Source organism: Triticum dicoccoides, chromosome 2B (assembly GCF_002162155.2).
Source record: "Triticum dicoccoides isolate Atlit2015 ecotype Zavitan chromosome 2B, WEW_v2.0, whole genome shotgun sequence".
Lineage (NCBI taxonomy): Eukaryota > Viridiplantae > Streptophyta > Magnoliopsida > Poales > Poaceae > Triticum > Triticum dicoccoides.
Genome location: NC_041383.1, coordinates 217033465 through 217044259, shown reverse-complemented (window position 1 = coordinate 217044259; position 10795 = coordinate 217033465). Strand labels below are relative to the sequence as shown.

The 10795-nt window shown below is 49.4% G+C and overlaps 1 protein-coding gene and 1 long non-coding RNA gene across 2 annotated transcripts; both read left to right on the top strand.

The window, feature by feature from the left end:
* The first annotated feature begins 5213 nt into the window (after positions 1-5213).
* On the top strand, positions 5214-6916 carry LOC119363161 (GDSL esterase/lipase At4g10955-like). The gene is made up of 2 exons (XM_037628472.1): positions 5214-5678; positions 5817-6916. Exons 1-2 carry the CDS (start codon positions 5608-5610, stop codon positions 6568-6570), a joined length of 825 nt encoding a protein of 274 aa, XP_037484369.1. The 5' UTR covers positions 5214-5607; the 3' UTR covers positions 6571-6916.
* A 761-nt stretch (positions 6917-7677) lies between these two features.
* Positions 7678-8733, top strand: LOC119367582. The gene is made up of 3 exons (XR_005176351.1): positions 7678-8086; positions 8365-8461; positions 8614-8733. It is a non-coding gene; the product is annotated as an uncharacterized LOC119367582 (long non-coding RNA).
* The last annotated feature ends 2062 nt before the right edge of the window (positions 8734-10795 follow it).

Below are 10795 nucleotides of genomic sequence, written 5' to 3'. Positions count from 1 at the left end.
ATATGAGGAGGTGGCTGTCCACCGCCCCGTGGGCGGTGGTTCCTGTTCTTCTCCTGCATCGTCGTCCAAACCGTCGATGTCTTCGGAGTCGAAGTCAAGCACGTCGGTTAAGTCATCGACCGTGGCAATGAAGTGGGTGGTGGGTGGGCAACGAATTCCTTCGTCGCCTGCTTCCCACTCGAGCCGGACATAGTTCGGCAGAGAGTCTCCTGACAAAGAGAGAGATTTTAACGAGTTCAGCATGTCGCGAAAGGGCGAGTGCTGGAAGATATCCGCAGCAGTGAACTCCATTACCGGAGCCCAACCAGATTCGGTGGGCTCGGAGGTGCGCGGACCGGAACCTACAGCCGGATACGAGTCCGGGGGTCCGGTGTCACATGCTTCCTTGGGGGTGAAGCCTGTGTTCGGATCTACCGCCGATGAGTGTGCGGGCTCCGGGGCGGGGTCCATCAATCTGTCGTCGGGCGATGCAATCTGATCCGGATTTAGGTCTGGGGCTTCTGCAGGGGCGATATCTCGAGCATTTTCCGACAGCAGGTCTAAGCCGTGCTCATCGTGACTGTCCGGCGCTCCTGGCGCAGGCCCGAACCCGTTGAAGATCAAGTCTCCGCGGATATCGGCCATGTAGTTCAAATTTCCAAACCTGACCTGGTGGCCAGGGGCATAGCTGTCGATCTACTCCAGATGGCCAAGCGAATTGGCCCGTAGTACGAAGCCGCCGAACACGAAGATCTGTCCGGGGAGAAAAGTCTCACCCTGGACCATGTTGTTGTTGACGATTGAAGGGGCCATTAAGCCTTGCAGCGACGACACAGAGGAACTCTCAATGAAAGCACCAATGTCGGTGTCAAAACCAGCGGATCTCGGGTAGGGGGTCCCGATCTGTGCGTCTAAGGCCAATGGTAACAGGAGGCAAGGGACATGATGTTTTACCCAGGTTCGGGCCCTCTTGATGAAGGTAAAAACCTACTTCCTGCTTGATTGATATTGATGATATGAATGTTACAAGAGTTGATCTACCACGAGATCGTAGAGGCTAAACCCTAGGAGCTAGCCTATGATGATTATGATTCTTCCTCTAAGGACTAAACCCTCCGGTTTATATAGACACCGGAGAGGGCTAGGGTTTACATGGAGTCGGTTACAAAGAAGGAAATATAATATTCGGATCGCCAAGCTTGTCTTCCACGCAAAGGAGAGTTTCATCCGGACACGGGATGAAGTCTTGAGTCTTGTATCTTCATGGTCCAACAGTCCGGCCAAAGTATATAGTCCGGCTGTCCGGATACCCCCTAATCCAGGACTCCCTCAACGACCCCTTCCAGTAATCTCCATCTGGGGATGCATATGGCCTTGAAAGTGTTCTGGGTACGCCATCCACAAGATATACAACAAAGTATCACCAAAAATATTTTTTAGTCCTTTGTCTCTTGCTCCTTCTAGGAGATGCATCATTGTTATTCTCCTTGTTACAATATACAGAAGCTACTTCAATTGAAGGTTCATGTTTATGTTCTAAATGTAAGTTTGGTGGGCTAGTGAACGCTCTATTGGCTTTCATGGAAAAATGGTCTCAAAGAATGTTGCATCTCGAGATTCAGTCACAATGTTAGCGTGCATGTTAGAAATCTAAGGTTTAATTACCAAAAATGTACAAGCATTGCTATTATGTGTATAACCCAAAAAGACACAATAGGCAATTTTAGGGCCCAACTTCCACTTTTTACATGTTGGTACATTTACCTTGACCAAACATACCTACTACATACAAATAGAATAGTAGGCTTAGACCAGAAGACGCCCGCGACCCAATCTAGGAAGATCACCGTCACAGAGAAGCTGGCCCCAGGGAGGGACAAATATATTCCAACTCCGGGCATACATATGAGGGGCATAAACTTCACAAGTTCCACGAGAGATCCACATGTGACCGGGCTTCATTTATGTAACGGAGAAGGAACCAACGATGTCATCCCCTTAGTTTGATGTTGCTGGTCACATAGACGAATGAAGTCAAAAACAAGGCCACAGATATGGTTTGACTGAAGCTACGCACGCCCCCCGTCGATGCCAGTATCACGGGAATGACGTCATGATGGGGAGATCTTATTCATCACAGCAATGATAGATGGCAAAAAGTTATCACATACTTCATGTTTAACATCCGGGGTGGACAAGGCCACAGCGGCGCCGACGCCCCAGATCAAGGTGGTGGTATGGATGGCTGTCACCGTGCCGGAGCCCAATCTTCTTCCTTGTACACCTCCACATCCAACCCGTGCTCCAGCTCGTTACCATCGGGGATTCCTGGGTGGGCTGGATCAACATGAAGGACCTTCGCGCTGGCTAGCAGCACGCCGTTGTACGGACAGATCGGACCACCATCGATTTGCTTGTCGTTGGCTGTGTTTGCCGCAACGGTGTGGTCAAGCGTCGCGACTGTGTTCAAAGTCATCATCTCCAACAACAAAGTGCACCTTAGCTCCGCCCAGGCGGTGCGAGATAATGCAATGGTCACTAGATGGCTTCAAGCAGTTGCTCGGACAACCCGATGATATAATGACAATGGAGACGCTATGGTTGCGAGTGGCAGCCCAGACGACGCAAGATTATGAAGTGGCGACGCAATGGCTGCGAGTGGCAGGCCAAATGGCATGGGCTGATACAATGGCGGTGACTCTGTACACGGCAGATCTGGCACTAGGTGGTGGCATGACTGCTTTTGGAGGGCGCCAGCAAGCATTCGTCTCCCGACGCAAGCATACGCTGTCGATGGCCCCGGGGGTGTGCTGACAGTTCCCCGTCGGCATCAACCAGAGCCTTTGTTCATGCTGAGGACACCAGGGCAATGCCATGTGGACATGGTGGATGTTGCATGTCAGTTTGCATCGATGTGGAGTGGTGGCGGCCAGATCCGCATCGAGACATGGCCGACCTCCCGATGATCATGCTGATTGTCCAAGATGGGAGTACTTATCACCTGTTTGCTAGTACCACTTCGGCCTGGATTGGATTATTGGATGGGATGACTTTTGGAAGAGTCGTCATCAAGGTAGTACCACTCCCGCCTGGATTGGATTATTGGATGGGACGACTTTAGGAAGAGACGTCATCAAGGTTGTGAGTGAAACACCGCTTCATGTCTGGGTGAAAACCCTTGTCCCGGCCTTTATTGGTCGGGCTCGCAGTCACGAGCTTGCGTTGTGACTTTGTTGAAGGTGTTATCTCCTTGTCTTTGTGCCAGCCTTCCGTGGTTGGTCACGACAATTAGATGAAAAATGTCTTGGTTTTCTTCGACGAGATGTGGCGATGGCGGCGGAAGGGCATTTATCTCTTCTTGAAGGCGTTATTACTGAAGAAGTCAACTTAGTCATAGGTGTTAAATTCATATCTTGTATTGGTTCTACCATGTCGCCTTTGCTTTGTACTTCACTTGTTGATGGTTTTGACCTTGCTGTCTTACATTCAATTTAATAAAAATGGTTGTGTGCATCACAAGCGGTTTGAACCTCCTCTTCGAAAAGAAAAGAAAATTCCAACAAGCACTAGGATTAACTAAATCTCATCGTGCTCACATCAACATAGATTTCTTTTGTTATTCTCCTCTTTTCTTCTTTCACTTTCACTTTTTCTTCTTTTTATTTTTTTGCCTCATGACTATTTTTATAGAAAATATGTAAATATAGTTGAGCACGCCGATGAGTACGCACTTGCGCACATGTGCATGCACATGCAACTACAATCGCATTAGGTAGGTAGACATGTAGTTGCGTTCCGATACATAGATATACAACTGCAGTTGAATACATGTGTGCAGACGCGTAAGATGTGCATGGTGTGAAAAAGGATAAAATAAAGTAAACCCGACCGATGCACCGTACGGTCAACGGGTATGCAATGCAACTGCAGTTGCACGTCGATAGACGGATCCAAGAGCAAGAGAAAGAAACGGAAACCAAAAATACTAAAGCGGTTGCTACTAGAACTATTAGAATAACCCCCCAAAAAACCCCAGTTAGTAGGTTCCCACCGAAGAGCCATCGAACCAGATTTGTCATTTTGATTTTCGTTTTGATTTTTAAGAAAGAGATTATTCACCTAGAGCTTCAGCTATGTCGAAGCGTGACTTATTTGCCGCTCCTTGGCTGTCAAACCTTCCAATTTCAATTCCAAATCCCACCCCGTCATCAGTCCTGTGTATATAATTTCGCAGCCCATGGGTGTGCAGACACGAACATGCAAAAGTAGTTTCACGCGGTATAAAAAAGGCAAAAAAAAAAGAAACGAAAGAAAAGAAGTAAAATTAAACAAACGAAAATAAAATATTCCACATAAAATCAAGTGACGTGGCACTTAGATGAGAATAAGAAAATCTGTATCACAAAGGCTTGCCATTCGAACTTTATAAACGCGATTTCACACCGCAAGAATTTGGTACCAAAATGATCGATTATATAAAAAGAAGCATTTCCTTGGAAATGAGTGCAAGGTGACCCGACGTCTGCAATAGCTGACCTTAACCTACGCACCCAAATCGTCGATCCATATGTAGCGTCCAGCCAGACCCAAGTTAACGAAAAGATCTGGCAACTTGCACAATCATAAGCTTCCCGGCAGCAGTAGTAATCAAGAAAACGAACGCCCTGGGTGTGAAGTGTGAACGAAGCAGACACGCGGAGCACGACCGCACTGGCCACACCCACACCCGCGAGGGAACAAATTCCGCTGGTTAGCGTAACAAAACGTGACCAAATCACCCGCTTAACCAAGGCGCCTAATCAACCACCACCGGCGCCAGCCTTCCCCCTGACGACAGCCACCCCACGACCCCTGTCCCCGCGGCCATCGTCCATCGACGCGTCGGGCCGCCTAACCCAACCTGTCATACACACGACGCAACACAAGTACAGCTCACGGAGCCCGCCACGAGATTCGATGCTTAGCGAGGGACATAACATCTCCGTCCGCGGGTAGGGAGGAGGGCGATGCATGCATGGTCCAGGCTGATTTAGGCAGGCCGTGGGCGACGGAATATATGCTCCCCTAAAGCTTGCGATCGACGGAGTCCGCCCGATCCGCGCGCTTGCCCTTTCACAGCCTGGAGCGCAACCATTCGCAGGCAGCAAGCAAGCAACCGGCGGCCATCCGTGTGAGATCGATCGATCGCTCGCCCCCAATTCCGATTCAGTCAAGTTGCGGGGAACTGGAAAGCGCGCGCTGGCTATCCCCTAGAGCGATCTTTCTTTGTTCTCTTTGCTAAGCTCCCTTTATTCCCGCCATTAAACTATGCCCTCGCTCCACTAGCCAGCAAATTCGGCCCAATCCTTCCTTTTCCTTCCTTCCTTCCTGCCCGTACACCACCCTCCGTCCCTCCCTCCCTCCCTCCCTCCCTCCCCTGCTTTGAGCGAAAGATCCTGCCAGGCTGCCTGCGAGGCCGAGGCTCCCGTCCCGGGTATATATCTCCCGCCTCCCCCTACACACTTTCCTTACGACATCGTCCACACCCGACTCGAGCAAGCAGCAAACAGAGACGCAGAGGGAGGGAGAGTGGTTACTTACTGCCTGAGTGCCTTGTGCTGGTTAGCTTCGAGCTTCAGCTTCTAGCGCATGGCGGACATGGGGGCGCGTGACAACTTGCCCTGCTCCACTTCCTGGAGAGAGCTCACACACACCAGCTGGTAAGCATGCATGCATGCGCTCGATCGATCTTCCTCCCTATTGTGCTGAATTACGCGACTGATTGGTTTGGGTTTGCGAGGGAGGTCGAGGAATGCGTGTCTCATGTTGTGTTTTTCCTGTTGGTTTGGGGTTTGCAGGAGGGACGACGATTACAGGAGGATGGTGATGGCGAGCCTGATCGAGGCGGTGTACCTGCTGGAGCTGGAGAGGCAGGAGCGGCGGGACGCGGCGGAGGTGGCGCAGCAGTGGTGGAAGCCCTTCAGCTACCGCCTCGCGCACGAGCTGGTGGACGAGCGCGACGGCTCCGTCTTCGGCGCCATCTTCGAGTGGGAGGACCGCCACCTGCTCGACCGCCGCGGGGAGGAGGAGAGGCCCACCGGCGCGCCCAGCGCGGTGATCGCCTTCCGGGGCACGCTGCTGCGCGCGCCGACCATCCGGCGGGACGTGGAGGACGAGCTCCGCCTGCTGGCGTGCAACAGCCTCCGCGGCTCCGCCAGGCTCCACGGCGCGCTGCAGGCGCTGAGGGCCACCATCGACAGGTTCGGGTCCGAGAACGTGTGCCTCTGCGGCCACTCCCTGGGCGCCGGCTTCGCGCGGCAGGTCGGCAGGATGCTCATGGCGTCGCGGCAGCAGCAGCAGCCGCAGCCGCCGCAGCAGCAGCAGAACCCCGCCGCGGCGCTCGAGTTCCACCTCTTCAACGCGCCCTACCTGTCGCTGCCCACGGGCGTGCGGAGGGTGGTGAGGACGGCCGACTGCCTGCTCAAGACGGTCCGCACCGGGGTCGCCGCCGTCGGCAGGTGGCACGGCAAGGCGCTCAAGAACGTGGCCTACGCCAACTGCGTGCTCGGCTACACGCGCCTCGACAGCGACGGCAGGAGGTTGTTCGAGTGAGAAGAGAACATGCTACGCCAACTGCAACTGATCTACCACACCCATGACTGACGCCATGACTCGCCTGAAGAGAGGGAGGGATCCAGCGCTGAAAACGTGCGACTGTACTGAAAATCTCAAACACGCGGCACGCATCTCGATCATGGAGGCCATGATCCCGAACGAGCGATCTACTCTATCTACCAGCTTGTACTAGTAGGATTCAATTTCAAGGAGACAATAAGCATCTTGCCCGGCACGAGGATGCACGGCTTAGGTAGCTAGCTCATTAGCCTGCATGCTTGCTCTCTAGTCTGTACATGTTAATCTCTTTTCCACTGTCAATTGTGAATTATATTACTTATCAGCTACGTATGTACGTATTTTCCATGGACTTTTGCCCCAATTACCCTGTGCATACACCCATCCGTAATCCGTTCATGAGAGCGGCAGGTCGTATCGTATCTCATTCTGTCTCCTTTTTGGCGAATCCTGGGGTGCCCCCACATTCCACCATCATCAGGAACTCGTCGACCGCTACGATTTCTGTCGGTTCATTAAAAAAACGGCACCAAGAAGAAGAAAGTTCATCTAATCACATGCGCGACGCAGACACGGAAAGAGAGAGAGAGAGGAGAAACAAACAACGACAAAAATGAAAGGAAGGCCAGCTTTTCACACCCAACGATCGGAGAAACGTGCGGAGAAGCGATGGCTAAGCAACCGGTGAACCGCGTGGCAAGCACGCATGAGCATGACCGCACGCAACTTTCGCGGTGAAAAGTGCAGGTTGGGTGTGTGCATCTGCAGTCTGCATCATGCATTGTCGCCTGCCTGTATCGTTGTAGCGTTGGGAGAGACAGACAGGGCGCTCCCGTTTCTTTCACTTCTGTCCCGAAATGAGAGAAAGAAAAGAAACAAGATATCTGATCTGCGGTGCGTGATTTGGAGTGGCCGACAGCTCGAGGAACTGATGTAAACTCCATGAAAAACGTCGTAGCCGGCACCTCTGAAAAAACGAACGTCGTAATCGTAACCGACCGCTGGAACTTTCCGGACGTTCAATGCGCCGATACTACTAGTACTATTTTTGGTTTGCTGCTTTGAACAAATGGGTTGCTTCGTCCACAAGATATTTCTGGATCTACCATTTTTCTGGATCTACCAATTCTCCTCCTCGCCTCTCTCTCGCTCTCTCTCTCATTTGTTGATCGACAGATATCCATTCTCCCCTCGCAAAAGAAGAAGAGATGATTGATTCCCTTTCTCGATTCATTTGTCAAGGGATAATTCAACCTCTCTCCCGTTTCATTTCTTGACAGATAGTCCAGCCTCTTGCATTTTTCTTTCTTTTTCGAGGCATCTTGCATTTCATTTGTAGAGACACAATTCATCCTCTCCTCCCGCTCCATTTGAAGCAAGATAAGATAATTCATCACCTCTCCCGCCCATTCCAATTGCCGAGAGAGAATCCATCCATTGCCGCATCGCAATATGCATCAACATCAGGGCATCTCTCATCGCGACGGGGAAGCAGGTAACCATTCTGGATTTGTCTCCCCGCCGCCTTTGCAAGTTATCCACGCCTTCATGTGGTTTCATTACGGCAATGGATCCAGGGCCGGGCCCTTTCCCCTAAAGAAAAATAGAATCATTCTTGAATGCAATGCAACTGAAATTTTCGCAGGCACAATTCAAAGCCTTTTCCCCCTGACTCGCATGTTCGCCATTTTTAGGAAAAATCTGAATCAACATTCAATCCAATCATATCAAATGTTGCTGTTTCCTTGACTGCGTCGCAATTGTTATTTTCAGGAACTCCTGGGCCGATGATGCCTCCGTCCAAGGACGAGGAGGAGGAGGAGCCTCCTCGTAAGCCTCCGGTGTCCACAACGTGCTTCATATTAGGATTGTAAGATGCTAATCAACGCACCACCGTTAGGAATTACTCCCTCCGTCTCATAATATAAAGATGTTTTTGGTTATGGGACGGAGGGAGTAGTTTTCATCCTGCTGCGAAGGGATTTATATCTCTGATTTCCGTTTTCCTGTGTGATGTTGCAGTTTCGCCGCGCTATGCTGCTGCTGCTTGGTTGACGAGCCGCTCATGTGACACGGGTTGTCTTGCGTGCTGTGCCGTGCTTTTTGTACATAATGCAGGAAACAAGCTATCTATCTCTGGCCCGTGAATGCTTTGCTTTCCTACTGAAATTCGGAGAATTCTCCTTGCACACAAGTGATTGTTGGAACTATGTAGATCAGGACTATTAAACAAATTCAATAATTTCTAGGTGGACTTTAGCCCGTATTTTTTGCTACTCGCAAGGGAGTTAGACCAGCATATTTTTCGAGAAATTTCCTTCCACCGCTAAGAGTTTCAAAAGAAGATACATGCACACGCATTGATCCTTCGCGGTCCACCTCACCTCGCGCACCTTGTTTTGTGAACAGGATAAGATGGACTCAAACACAAGCCAAGTGTGTGCGTTGTCTTCTTTTTTACGTGTGTCAGAAATCGAAACATTTTGTGTTGTAGTGGAAGATAAATCCGACCAGTTTTGTGGCCTGCTCCTTTCATCTTCTATAATGGTTCAACTTTGACTGTTCAAGTATATAAGTGGTCGCCCCTACGTCGAGAGAGAGAGAGAGAGAGAGAGAGAGAGAGAGAGACTTTTCCAGAACCATGCATGTCATGAGAAGACCACCGGAACCGTGTCTCTTGCGACCACTTACGTAAAAGAGGTGATAAGGTTTTGGGGAACGGAAGAGAGGCGATATGGTTTTGGGGAGTGTTCACCTGACTACTGAGACTTTTCCAGAACCATGCATGTCATGAGAAGACCACCGGAACCGTGTCTCTTGCGACCACTTACGTAAAAGAGGTGATAAGGTTTTGGGGAACGGAAGAGAGGCGATATGGTTTTGGGGAGTGTTCACCTGACTACTCGTTGATTCGTCCAATTCCTTGACATTGTCTACTTTGTCTCAATGGCTTCAAATGACTCCAACGATACCACCGATGAGGCCGTTATGATCGCTGCCAATGTTGCTTCCAAGGGTGCTTCTTCTTCATCTGCCACGTATGTGTTCTTATGCCTATGTTAGGGACTGCTTTTGGTGTTAGTGTTAGCATGCTATAATTTCCTTATCTACCAAATTGCAAGTCTAGATTGTTGAGCACTACTAGTGGTTGGATCATTTTGTGTATTAGTTTCATGTTGCATTGTCTACTTCATTTCGGGATTAATTATAATAAAAAACTACTCATATTTTCAGGAATCCAAAAAGAAATATTATAGGCAATTTTCATCGGTTGGCTTTGCAACCATCAAACCTTGTGTACGTGAGGGTGTGAATTACAAGAAGTGGTGCACAAGGACGGCCATGATCTGTTTTCATGCCTTCAAGGGAAAACCTGATGGTACGCTTACTTCTCAACAGGCGGAAGCATCTGAGGTCGTCAATAACCTCTTCAGAGGTACTGTTCTCGGCGTTCTTGGTGACAATATAGTCAATCCTTACATGATTATATTTAATAGCAGAGATAAGTGGGATCAGGCCAAGTTTGGGGTCTCAGATGTAGATTGTGAGTTGTATCTCAATGAGCCATATCATGACTAAAAATTGATCAATGATTGCTCAGTAATTGAGCAAGCAAATGAGATCTAATCACTTGCCAAGGAACATGAGCACTTTTCATGTGTGTTGCCAGACAAGTTTGTTGCCGACGATGTTATTGCCAAGCTTCCCCTCTCGTGGAGAAATTTTGCCACTTTCCTAGAACTCAAGAGATATGAGTTTTTCGTTGTGAATCTCATTGGGACTCTTAATGTTCAAGAATAGGCAAGGGCAAAAAAAACACATGTGCTCTAGTCAATGGCTGAAATTCTAGTGCAAATGTGGTACAAAGGAAAAGTTTTTTTTGCAAAATACAAAAGAATAGTTTGCAATCCAACAAGTTCAACAAGAACAAATATGATGGCAAGGGAAAGTTTGAAGGCAAGAATAAGAGCTCACGGTCTACCAACTTTAAGGAGACGGATGAGACAAAATGAGAGTGCCATGTGTGATCCTAGGCACCGACCACATGATTGGCAATATCATGGGAAAAGCGGCAAGACCGCCGATGTTATTACCTAAGATGAAGACAACAATGTATGGTAATTTCCATAATGTTCTTTCAATATGTCATTCCTCTGAATGGTGGGTTGACATGAAAGCTAATGTTGTGAGTGTTATATATTCC

Coding starts and splice junctions, on each gene's coding strand:
- LOC119363161 (XM_037628472.1), top strand. CDS start 5,608: ATGGCGGACATGGGGGCGCGTGACAACTTGCCCTGCTCCACTTCCTGG. Junction 5,679..5,816: donor GAGCTCACACACACCAGCTG/GTAAGCATGCAT, acceptor TGGGGTTTGCAG/GAGGGACGACGATTACAGGA.